The following is a 12972-nucleotide window of genomic DNA, read 5'->3' as shown; positions in this document are numbered from 1 at the left end:
CAAGACAGACACTTTAGAAGCCCAAACCGTAGCCGAGCCCAAGAGAAGAGAGACATACATTTAAATTAGTGTGTTTGGGGTGTGTGTGTGTGTGTGTGTGTGTGTGTGTGGTTTTTAAGTTGGGCTCATTTTTATCTTTCAAGAGGAGAAATTATGTGCTTCTGTTGCCATGCAACACAAACTGCTCTAACAGCTTTCTGATTTTAATTTCAGAAGTCTACAGAGCAAATGAAGAAGGTCCCCACTATTATTCTTTCGGTCTCTTATAAAGGAGTCAAATTTATTGATGCAACAAATAAGGTGAGTACTGCGCTTCTCTTTGGTTTAGATGCCAGATACACTCCTGGGCATATGATCTAAAATCCTTTGCTCCCGTCATGCCCAGCATCTCCCCTTTTATTCACATCCTGCCCCCCACCTTTCTGCTCCCTGAACACAACTGTAGGTGCGTGTGCGCACACACACACACTCTCTCTCTCTCTTTCTCTCTCTCACTCATACACAGAAGGGCACATCGCATCTGGGGGTTTCATCTAGGATTCCTACACATGTTTTGCTTTTTCTGTGGTGCCTTCTCTAATAGACTGTGGCCACTTAGTACCTGGCATTTCCCTTTGGATCTGGAGAACATTACAACAGGAAAAAAAAAAAAAAGTCACATATGTAATGAAAATGCAGCAATGTCATCGTTCCTCTGTCAGAGGAAAATGTTACTGGCCAAAGGACTAGGACATTTGTCTTCCCATTTCTCTAGAGATACATACGTCCTTTCTTTGGATACACGTAGTGAACATCCGACGCAAGGAACACATTCTCTGACTTTCATATTTTATAATTGCGTTTATTCTCAGCTGTTGAGATGGAGGAGAAGATTTCAACTGTATTGTTTTCTTAAGAGGCACAATCAGAAAAGAGGCTCAAGCCACGCTATGACTCCGCTGTGACTTTGTACTCACAGTGGAAACAGTTCGTGAGCTTGGAGGTCAAGTGGGAATGACCGGGTTGCATTTTACTTAAGTGTTCTAGAGTTCCTTTCCTGATGAAGATGATCGAGCGCCAGGGCGAGACTAGAACACTTGGGTGTGACCACTAGTCACTCTCCATAAACAACCAAACCTGACCGGCTCCTCCTCACAGAACCCCCAGATGTCCATGTGTTTTATTCCTATATCCTCCCAACTGATAAACTGTAGAAAGATCCCCATTGGTGAATACCATTTATTTTCTGGACCCCCTACCCGGTTCCCCTACTTGTACTCCATTTTGGAAAAAGGGCATCAAAGTCATGAAACAGGTGAACTAAACAGTAGTAACTTAGGGCCGGGGCAACCAGATTTAGAGACCAGGGGGGAGTCCCATGAGCAGTGACTCTTGGGAGGCTATAATGACCCTGAGCATCTGAATCAACCAATTCAGAGGTTTCCTGATTTGTCTAGTAGAACAAAGAAGATTGCTGTAAGAGCAGTCAGACAAGCCCAGGCTCCCTGGATCTACTTAGGAGAACAACCTCCCAGTTTTAGAAACAGTTCTGAAACCCGAGCAGAAAGCTTATAACCCTGCACGATTATGCAGCCTGATGATCTCCAAAGCACACAGTCAGATGCCTTATGTGAAAAGATCGTTTCAAGCCAGCAATATGGTATTGACCATTACTGTTGTGGGATTACAACTGTGGAGATTCTCATCAGAAAAATCCCGATTGATTTGCTTTTTTATAGTTGGAAGCAACTTTTAGTTACTGGTGCACAAACTTTTCTTTATCCTTAAATTATAGTCAGTTGGTTTTTAAAGTTTCAGAACCTAATGGAACTCTCATCGACAGCACCATAGCTGTCACTGTTTTCTAAGGTTCGAGAAAGGCTTTGGCATTTGGGTGTTTTCCCTAACCCGGAGCAACTCTGTATCCATTTGCATTTGAAAACCATGAATAGCAATATATTTCTAGTAGAAGAGTTTGACACTCCCTTAGATTAACAACCTCAGCAGTCTTGGATTCTGACAATTTCTAAACAAGTGGTATTTGCCCTGAAAAGTTCCCAGAGTCTTAAGGCTGTCATTCTGCGAAGCTGGTGGTGTGACTGGATGCGTCTGTATTATTAGCATCCTCTCAAATCCACTCTCCACGATCAGAGGAATGAGAGAGCTCTGTCCGTCCTTTGCATTTGGCTTACAGACACATCAAGGGCTGTAGAACCTGATCCTCCCATACCTTGAGGAGACACTTCTGCTTCAGTCGCCAATAATTAGATGAGTTATCCATGAATGCCTGCTCACCCATGACTGTTCTATGGAAGTATGAGCACTGAACAATACACAAAGGTAATCCTGTGTGAATAAAAACACTAAAGAAGGACAGCATATCTTTCAAGTTCTTGGAGTGTGGTTCTCAGCGAATTTTCAGAATCTAGAGCAAAGGCAAAGTGCCTGTGCTGGTGGTGGAAAGCCACCCTCCCTCTGACAACATGTGCCTGGCGGCTTTTTCAGGAATCTGGGGACATTGACTTCCACACCGACAAGTGTACAGTGTCCCCATCCCAGTGTCCTGCAATGTGGCCGATCTAGCCCGATCAAACAGTGCATAGGGAGGGCGTGGGTGACTCAGGGCCACAGTCTGGCCGTCGGTGTGTGAGAAGCCAAGGCAGAGACTGGATTAGAGCAGTAGAAGAAAGAGTGTCGGGCCGCACTGGTGGGGTTTGACGGCAGAAGGCTGAGAAGCACCACCACCAGCCAGGGCTGAAGGACTGGTTCCGAAAGGCCTCGAGGAGGCACTGTTGAAGGGCCGTTCTCAGGCCCTGTTGGGAGGGGAGCTGCGTCAGACGGCTAGGCCCCCGCAGTGTCCGCCGTGCACCTTCATGGGCCGCCTGGTTCTGTAGCAAAGGCCGACCCCGGATTGGTGCTCGCCCCTCGGGAGAGGAGCACAGAGGTAACCTCCAGAGCCCTGATTTCGGTTTGCCCCGCGGACCTCTCCCCTGGGAGGTGCTGTCTTGGTGGGCCGCTTCTGCGGGAAGGACTTGTGAGGCGGACACCTATTTGAAGACCTCACAAGGTGAGGTGCTCGAGGCCACTAAGCCTGTGATGAGGCCCAGCCAAAAGTCACACCTTCGTATCCGTATCTGATGCTTCCACTGCGCTTTCCTCCTCAGCAGCCCTCTCCCAGCCACTGCGTGGCTCGCTCGCTCTCCAGCTGGAGAGCTGGAGGAGCTTGTTCGGCCCGCAGGGCGTGGAGGGGGCGCAGAAACAGAAGGCCTCCGGCCTCTGCTAAGTGACTGCCCTGCAGTCCCGCAGCCAGCTGGTCGCGGGGACGGGCTGAACCTTGACCTGCCCTCCCCCGCCCCTAACCTAACTCATCTGCTGTCCCTCCATGGCCAGTGCCACCGGTTAGCAGGCAGGGTGCTGCTCTAACATTTCTCTGGCCCCCGCTAGCCCGGGGAGGATGAGCCCTCCGGCAAAGCACTGCTTTCCTTTCCCTCCGTGAATATGGGACTTCGGCTGCTCCATGGGGAAGGGTTAGGTGCCTGGATAGAAACTTGTAAACCTCTCGCCCACAAACTTAGGAAACAAATCGAACCACTAATCCTGATTTAAGAAGGGAGAGCCGAAAATAGTCTTGAATTAAAAATGGAACTTGGAATAGACCTGCTCCTAAAATGTTGTCGATAAAGCACATCACCTTTCTGTAGATCCACAGCCCAGAGAGAACTCTAGTGAGGCATTCGGCCCAGAGGTCTCTGACAGTTTGGTTACGGCCCTGTCTTCAGACCAGCGGGGTCTTGCAAGAAGTGACACAGTCCCCACACCCAGTGCTTGGCTGAGAGTAGGTTGCGTTTTACGCCCTCCTCTGTCTTCCCATCCAGCTAAATTAGGAACAGTGCAGTGCTGGGGTTTGGTTTTTGTTTGTTTGCTTTTTGAATGCCAACTTCAAACAGGGGTTATGCTGTTTTTTTAAGCACAAAATAATTCAGAACATTTGCTTAAACAAGTGTTTTTTGTTTTTTGTTTTTTTTAATAGCACATACTTCTCCTTCCAAAAAGCTCAGAGTCAAATTAAGAGCCCATTAAGCATGTATGCTGTTCTCATCTGCATCAGCCTCTCTACGGGTCACCTCCTGGCAGCCCTCAGCTGGGGCTGTTGCCTCTGTTTCGGACACTTTCTCTGAAGGGGCACTGCACTCTCCCGGAGAAGGTTCGGCCTGAGGAGGAGACTCAGGAGAAGGGCCCTGCCTGTCGGAGCCAGGAGTGAGGGAAACGGGGAGAGGCTGACTCCTAGGCCCCATCACTTCTCATCACACACCCTTCTGAGAACCTCTCTATTAACTGGCCGGACCAAACACTTCTGTTCTGCACCACCAGCCAGGCACCTGTTTAGCTGTTTCTCAACATGATGAGAGGCAACAGACAAGAAAAAACGGTCTCTCCCTATTGCAGAGTACCGAGCTGCCAAACTTTCTATCCCAAAGAAGGGGCAGCGTGAGTCCCTCCTCACTCTTCTTTTTGAGCCTTTAAAAAGCTCTAGTCTCCTTAGAACATGCTTAGATGTGGAGGCTGAGCAACAGAACGGGGGTCCATTTTAAACGGAGATGCATCACCGGCACCTTATGTTGACATCCACAGTGAATTTATGGAGGAGCCACTAACTGATGTGTGGCAGGGGGTAGAAAGAATGCGTCCCTCCTTGACATCTTCTCCAAGGAGGAAACCAACCGTCCGGTCTCCAGCCGTAGTGTCCTTGGTCTCGGTTGCACCTTCCGCATGGAGAGCTGGCCTCACTGTTCTGTAAAGATAGACAGTGCGGAGTGATGGCAGCGTTTCAATAGTGCGACCTCGGGGCTTCACCACATTCCAGCCCCACGGAGAGATCAGGAAGCTCTGTTCAAAAATACCTCCCTACATAAGCTATCAATATGAATTCACTTAACAGCATATTTTTAAAGTGCCAGTCAGGATGATTAAACATCATTTATTCTTAATATAGAGTATATTTGTTAGCCTGCCTTCCCTCTAGACCAGGCGACAGAGGAGTACAAGTTTCAATAGTGGGAGAGGAGGCGGATTCGGAAACGTGGAGCAACACAGAGGAGGGCAGGCCTTGGTGAGCAGCTAAAAGACAGCCCTGGGCTCCTGGGGAATAGAGAAGTGGGAGGTTCCAGAAAATTGGGGGAAGGGCAAGAAAGACAGGAAGAATGTCTTAGTCCGTTTTGGGCTACTCACAACAAATTACCAGACTGGGTGGCTTAAATAATAAGCATTTATTTCTCACAGTTCTGGAGGCTGGGAAGTCCAAGATCAAGTCACCAACAGATTCAGTGTCTGATGAGAGCCCATTCCCGGGCTCATAGATGGCATCTTCCTGCTGTGAGAGCTTCCTAGGTCTCCCTTCTCTTGTAAGAGCACTAATTCCATCATGAGGGCCCCACACTCAGGACCTGATCACCTCCCAAAGGCCTCACCTCCAAATACTATCACATCAGGGCTTAGGATTTCGGGCTTCCTAAGATTTCAAGATATGAAAATGGGGAGGACACAGACATGCAGTCCATAATAAAGAGAGATCTCCAAAGATATACTTTGCCTACTTTATAGTTTTGCCCGGGGCCATGATGCTGTCACATGCCATTGAAGATCGCTGAGAAGTGGCATCTTGTGAATTGGCAAGACTCAGGGAATTCAGTGCAATAAAAATCACAGGGCATTTTCCACTGCAATACTTTCCCAAGAAGTTGATCTTCCAATCTACTGTATGCTAGTAAAAGATCTCAGGAACACAAAATTGCCAATTTAGTTAAAAAAAAAAAAAATTGGAGCCAATGCTCTATTTCTGATAACAGTGGATCTTGGATATGTGACACCAAAGCCACACTCCCAGTGGTAATGGCAGCTCCCAATTAACATGACGGCGGAGGCTCTCAGCACTTGCTAACATCATCCCTGTGAAGACCGTAGATTCTTAAGTTCATTTTAAGACTCACTCGTTCCTAATTTAGTTTTCTACTTGAAGAAATGCTATCTGAATGCCAGAAGAAGATCATGACCTTCTATTTCGAAACTGCATCTTGCAATAGAATGTTATTTGTTTATGGGATTCCAGTTTCAAATTGAGTTATTTTTGACAGTGTGCTGCATGTCATGTCAAAATACAGGGCCACAGTGAAGAATGTCTTAATTTAATTTTCTTTTATGTGTTAATTCTGTAATTGCTTCCCAACCACACAGCTCAGTAGAGCAAGGGACATGAAGTACTTGCTGGGGTGCTGGCAGGGAAGGACATTTTGTAAGCATTTTTAGGCATTGATGGGCATACATGGAACATTTTATGGCCAACAGGTTATTTAAGACTGTGCAATTAAAAAGTAATTAGCATAACTAACATACTGAAGGTTTTAGATCTCTGACAACTGCAAAAAAAACATAAATGGGATCCTCTAAGATAAAAAACGATTGCACAATTATGTGAATTTTTTTTTCTTTTTAAAAACATCTGTGTATCAAAAGAAATTTCTAGCAGGGTTTGCAGCCAACACGATGCTCCTTGGTTATTTTGTGCTTCAGAATCATGGTACTTAAACCTTTCTTCACTTACCTCCCACCAGTTACTCTTAGAGGCACACTGGGATGAGAGGGCTGGCAGTGAGATGGCATGAAGAAATGCTAGAGAGAAAAAAATGAAATTATGTTAAACCAGTGAGAGGGAGGTGGGGATGAGGGGCCCTGCCGTGTATGAAGGAGCCTGAGCTCCAGAGTCTGACAGCCTTACATTTTAGTCCTGGCTCTGCCACCTGCCCTGCAGAAAGCCCTTACACTGAGCACCATTTTCCCCACCTGTAAGATGGTAACAATAACCACAGCACCCACTCATCATTCTACACGGTGGGTGTAGCTAGTAAGGTGTTGTCATCCACGGGGCCCGCATCAAGCCAGGCATCCAGGACCTGAATAATGCAGAGTGGTTTTCTCCCTCATACCACCTCTACACCTCAGCCTCCACAGAGAGAGCTTTGAGAGGGAGCACCTTGAACTGTTGGTGAGGAGGCAAACCGGTGCAAAACAGTATGGAGGTTCCTCAGAAAATTAAAAAGTAGAACTACCATATGATCCACTAATTCCACTACTGGGTATTTAGCCAAAGAAAACAAAAACACTAATTCAAAGGGATATATGTACCCCTATGTTTACTGCAGCATTATTTACAATAGCCAAGATATGGAAGCAACCTAAGCATCCATCAATAGATGAATGGATAAGGAAGATGTGTGTACACACACACACACACACACACACACACACACCCTCTACAATGGAATGTTGTTACACAGCCATAAAAAGGATGAGATCTTGTCATTTGCAACAACACAGATGGACCTAGAGGGTATTATGCTAAGTGAAGTAAGATCAAAAAGGACAAATACCATAGGATTTCACTCATATGGAACTTAAAAAATAAATGAATAAACAAAAAGCAGAATCAGACCTATAAATAGAACAAACTGAGGGTTACCAGAGGAAGGGGATGGGAGGATGGACAAAACAGGCGAAGGGGAGTGGGAGATACAGGCTTCCAGTTATGGAACGAGTAGGTCATGGGAATACCAGGTGCAGCACAGGGAATGCAGTCAGTGACACTGTAACAGCATCGTATGGTGACAGACGGCAGCTACGCTTGTGGGGAGCACAGCAGAACATACAGAGAAGGTGAACCACTGTACTGTACACCTGAAACTAATGTAACATTAAATGTCAACTATCCTTTAAAAAATGTTTTAAAGAGAGAGCGCCTTGATGCTTCAACCTGCCCACTTCCTTCTATACTTGCCTTTGATCCAGGGCAATGGGGGGTTGGGGGGAGCACAGAAGTGAGCAGCAGGATGGGGAAGGGTTTAGAGAGCTTCTTGGGACAGTTTCTCCCAGCATGCAGAATGTGGCAGGTGATGCTTTCCAGACAGAATTAGCAGGAGGCAGCACTGCCTATCTATAGGTGTATATGGGGAATGAAAACCATAAAATGCTTAGTAACTACTATGTTTTTAAAAAGCGTGTCTGCCACCCGGAGTCCTTCTGCTCACAGCACCTGGTGAGAACCACTGCTGCAGGATATGACAACATTAGGTTGTTTTTAATTAAATGAAAAATTCCTTCCAGACCTGGTGCACATTTGCCCACAGATCGTTCACTCTGAATGTTGCTGGTCTAGAACATTCTAGAAAGAGGGGAAGGCAGCTGATTCCCAAGTCATTTGCCTTGATTCTAAAATATGCTGGTTTGCAAAGGAAAACAATTGTCACTTATTTCATTTATTCCAGAACATAATTGCTGAGCATGAAATTCGTAATATCTCCTGTGCTGCCCAGGACCCAGAAGACCTCTCAACATTTGCTTATATCACAAAAGATTTGAAGTCCAATCACCACTACTGTCACGTGTTTACTGCCTTTGATGTGGTGAGTACTGTCTTTGGACAGATAAAGTATTTCCCCAAACGTACCTGCAGTTTGTTGAAACTCAACTTGCAGTTAAGATGCTTGGCTTGTTTATCAAGTGTTAAGGTATGCCTCATGTGTAGGATATTTTGCAGACTCCGTTTTTCTGAGCTTTTCCTATATTGTCACTCATCCATTAAATTTCGAACTCCACTTCCGCTTGGTATCCAAACTGCTGTTGCTCAACTACTAACTTCACTTTTCAGATTTGACAAATCCCTTTCTTTCTTTGGTACCAAAGTATGGTAATGCCTGTTGGTTTCTCTGGTGGCCACTTCTAAATAGTAGGGCATAGTCGTCTAGGTTTGTTGGGAAGAAAAATAATTTCAGTGCCTCATACGTTATTTGTGGTCTTCTGTATTGAAAAGTAGTCAAACAAATTAGACACCTACAAGTAATAATTGGGAACACCAAGGTTTGATCTATTTGCTTCTTCAGAAGTTAGTCTTACAATGACATACTTATGGTATTATACCACTTATGGTCCTGTCATTAGTCTAAATATTAGCCCTTTATTACAGACTTGAGAAATGAAAGCAATTCTAGAGAACAAGTGTTCCTTGAAGATAGATACATAGATACCCTCAATGTGGTACAAATTCTTGAGGATATCTCTAATACAGTACCTTGGGCATTCTGTATTTGAAGCAGAACAGATACGGCTGCAACCATGAAATAATTTGTAATCAGAAGAATTATTAAAATGTCCCTTTAATTTGACAGTACTGCTCTGTCCAGTGTGTTTGAAATATACATATTTAAAGAATTACACAGTAAGTGCAATATAATGTATTCTTGGAAGGGCAGCCCACAGTTCAGTGTCATGGGCGAAACTTCTTGGAGCATCTTTGTCAGCTCTGGCTAACACCCAAGGACCAGAGACTCCCAGAGTCCAAAGTACACACCATTCTACGGTACATTAGGCTCATGCCCAGAGCATTTGCATCATGTGACAGGTGGCTCATCTCTTTCAGTTTTTGGAGAATGAAAGCAGGAAAGAACATTCATGTGCCTTTAAAAAAATCCCTTCTATTTTGGGAGGTATGTGGAAAATAATATAAAAGTGGTATGTGGTAACAGTAAGAACTACAAAGCAAAGCCCTCGAAGGCTGCTCCAAATATCTGGTTGTGTCTGATTGCATGAGATCGATGGTGCTGATTAAAGGCATTTCAGCGTTAGGTTTCTGGTGCCTTACACATAACTCACCATTCTTGTGAAATGCCGTTGTTTCTGTAAACAGCAAAATTCCATTCTCTCCACGTGCATTTTGGTTTGCACGAAGCACCTTGCACTGAGGCAGTTGGATTAGTGTTATAGAGAGAACAGGCAGATGAGAGTGAGCACCCCAGCTCTGCTTCCTGCGCCCTGGTCCTACACAAGTTGCAGGACTTCTCCGAGTCTTGACTTCCTTGGTCTATAAACCAGGTAGAGGGATGTGTGCCTCACGGGTCTTCACCAGGATTGACAATGAAGGGACATATGGAGAATGCCTCACCAGTAACAGGTGTTCCATGTTAGCTCCTTCCCACCTCTTCCCTCTCCTTGCCTACCGACATCACAGTTGACAGCCCGGTCCCCTTCCTGCTAAAAGACATAAAATAGATCCACCACAAATGTGTTTATGATCCCGAGTTTTCCCACTGCTCTTGTAAAAGAACTGAAAAAAAAAATAGAAGCAATAAATAAATAAAATAGAAATAAGAGAAAGAAAATACTGACTCTGCAGGCCTTAGAATGGTATATTGCCTCCGTACCGTGTTTGCACTGAATGTCAGCATTAATATTGTGATCGCCTTCAGGATGAATTCCAGCCTTTCACTGACTACTGCAGCCTTTCTTTCTAAATTGGTTTTTAAAGTAATATATAATTGGCCTTTATGATCGTACCCCAAACATTGTCCTGTATTCAAACTAAAAATGATTCCTGTGGGCCATCGGCCCCCTTGAGTTTTGAGCAGTGTGTGTGTGATGGCAGAATACTGAGGCAAAATGTGGGGGGTGGAAATAGTCAACTGTTTAGTTTTAGGATCAACATGATGTCCCTGATACATTTGGAAGCGTGTAGAGAATTGCCTCATCTTTTATCTTTTCACCCAGATGTTTGATTTACTGTAGACCTTCACAGGCCTGGTATAAGCTCAGAGGATTTTCATCATATACCACAAATCCGCCATTTTAATCCTCTCTAGGTGAACACGGTGTGTCTAACTTCAAAAATAGTAACAAAGGCCACCAGCCTTGACCTGGGCCTTTGAGCAATTTCGAGATGCAACAAGCTTTGCTTACACTCACACACACACACACACACACACACAGCCTTTTTGAGCATGAATTTAGTATCTTTATATAGGACAGTTCAAGATTCAGTCCAGTCTTGAAGCCTTAAAATTTTTTTGATATGAGTCATTCTCCTAGGCTGCCCAAATGGTAAAAAAAAAAAAAAGGAAAGAAGAAATAAGAATGCCTTAAGTATACATTTTATCTTTTAGCTGATCTGTATGCATACATATACATTTTTTATTGCAAAGTTATTGCTGCTTTGACCCTGTAAAGCTTTTACAGTTCAAAAAAACGTTTTTATGAATATCTACTATCATTGAGAAAAGTCAATGATGTCTAGAACACTTCCAGGTTATGGAGAGAGAGGTTTGAAATCCAGAGTATTTTCCCATAGAAATCCTGTGGTCTGGGAAGGGAGGCCCAAGTCCCCCCACAAATCTACCATGTGAGTTTAACACAGTTCACTTACTAAGGGACATTGCTGAGCCTTTAATATGCTCAGATGCCGAGAGGGGGTGGAGTGCGCCATGTCTCCCAAGTTCGTCTGGCTGTTGAGCCCTTTTCGGAGAGCACCTTGCAGGGGTGGCATTCTACAGAATATACTTTAGGAAATGTTATACTTTAGGATCTCTAAGCCTGTTTCCATTACTTAGGATCTATGCTAAATTCAGCTTGTGATAGTTTCAGTTTTAGATGACAGGTAGATGAAAAAAAGACTAGAACAAAAGCAGAATTAGGGGGCAGGTTCCCATGAAAAAAGCTAGTATGTACCTACTGGCAAGCACCTGACCTCCTTGCATTCTAGACTCTTGCTGTCATGACAGCAAGAACACATCTCATCCACTGCAGAACAGAAGGCTTCCCAAACCCCACCTTCCAGGCAGTGAAAACTTAGGGAAGAGGGAACAGCAGGACTAGGTAGAAAAGAAGGATGTGTCATGATCTCAGGTGGCCAAAGGGGACGATCATGCAGCTAGAATTGCCAAGGCGGGGGGAAGGGGGGATGAGTGTTTCGGTGGCCACCAGATTTCAAAGCTGCAGTGATCATCCTTAGAAGGACACTATGAGTAAGAAACAGATATAACCAAGGTAACTTGGAAACTGTCATCTTCTATATACTGTTCACTCAATCTAGATTTCTAATAGAATGAGATAGGTCAGAAAGATTTTAATGCATGCTCTGTGGGACTATCAGATTTATTGCAAAAATCTAGAAAGGACCTCATTCAGTAGTTTTAAAGTATGAATTTTTTTTTAAATAGCATTAAAAGCCATGACTGTTGCTAGACCTTTGCTAATTCTCATTTTTCTTTAAAGAATATGTTTGCAGTCTTTGATATTTTTAACCATGCTCATTTTTCTCTTATGTGCAACTCCCAAATTCTGTAATCTTCAGTGTGCAGCACGTGGTATGGCTCAGACGGGCTCAGGAATATGCAGGGAATGTTGAAGTCATGCTGCTGGTGGGTGGTGGATGTGGGAGACGAAGCTCCCTCTTTCCTGTGCTTTCTTGGCTGAATGTGGGCCATGAAAGGGACTAAACTGGAGAAGCAGAAATGACGAAATGCAGGCAGACATGTTTGGCGGCCTGTGTGACAGCAGCTGATAGTACTCTGCCATCAGGATGTCCCAGCAAGCCAAAGCAGAGACGGAAAAGAACAGTGGAGTCAACCACACTGTCCTAACCACTGAGACCTACGCCATCTTCTGACTTTGCCTCTGCTACGAGTGTCTTTCTCGGTTTTCTCATCTGTTTAATGAATTTAAAATTCCTGAGCCCCCCCTCCTTTTTTTTTTTTTTTCCAGTTTTAGTGAGATATAATTAGCAGATGACATTGTATTCGTTTTAGGTACACGACATGATGATTTATGTATATATTGTGACGTGGTCACTACAACAGCTTTAGTTAATATCCATCAACCTCACAGTTAAACGGTTTTTTCCGTCGTGATGGGAACTTTAAGATCTACTCTCTCAGCAACTTTCAAATACACAGTATGGTATTATGAACTGTAGTCACTGTGCCATGCATGACATCCCCAGAACTTGTAACTGCAAGTTTGTGCCTTTTGACCCCCTTCACCCGTCGTGCCCATGTGCAAACTGAGAATATATATGCAGGGTAGCTCGAAGTCCCTGACGAGAAGTATTTATGACCGATGCTGCCAAGGTTGTCCGACAAAGTGGGAACTTAGTGCAGAAAACGGTTGCTATTCTTG

At 44.5% G+C, this 12972-nt stretch overlaps 1 protein-coding gene across 15 annotated transcripts in view; it reads left to right on the top strand.

Annotated features, from left to right (window-relative positions):
• Positions 1 to 12972, top strand: part of ANKS1B (ankyrin repeat and sterile alpha motif domain containing 1B) — a 1095895-nt gene that overhangs the window by 1059418 nt on the left and 23505 nt on the right. For all 15 annotated transcript variants that reach the window (XM_032416344.1, XM_032416343.1, XM_032416340.1 and 12 more), the window contains 2 exons: positions 214 to 300; positions 8295 to 8432. In XM_032416344.1, the coding sequence (XP_032272235.1) occupies positions 214 to 300; positions 8295 to 8432 (225 nt within the window). The remainder of the gene's footprint in view (positions 1 to 213; positions 301 to 8294; positions 8433 to 12972) is intronic.

The sequence above is a fragment of the Phoca vitulina genome, unplaced genomic scaffold, assembly GCF_004348235.1.
Source record: "Phoca vitulina isolate PV1807 unplaced genomic scaffold, GSC_HSeal_1.0 scaffold19, whole genome shotgun sequence".
NCBI classification, from domain to species: Eukaryota; Metazoa; Chordata; class Mammalia; order Carnivora; family Phocidae; genus Phoca; species Phoca vitulina.
The sequence above is the reverse complement of the archived record's forward strand: the minus strand, read 5'-3'. Positions and strand labels throughout refer to the sequence as shown.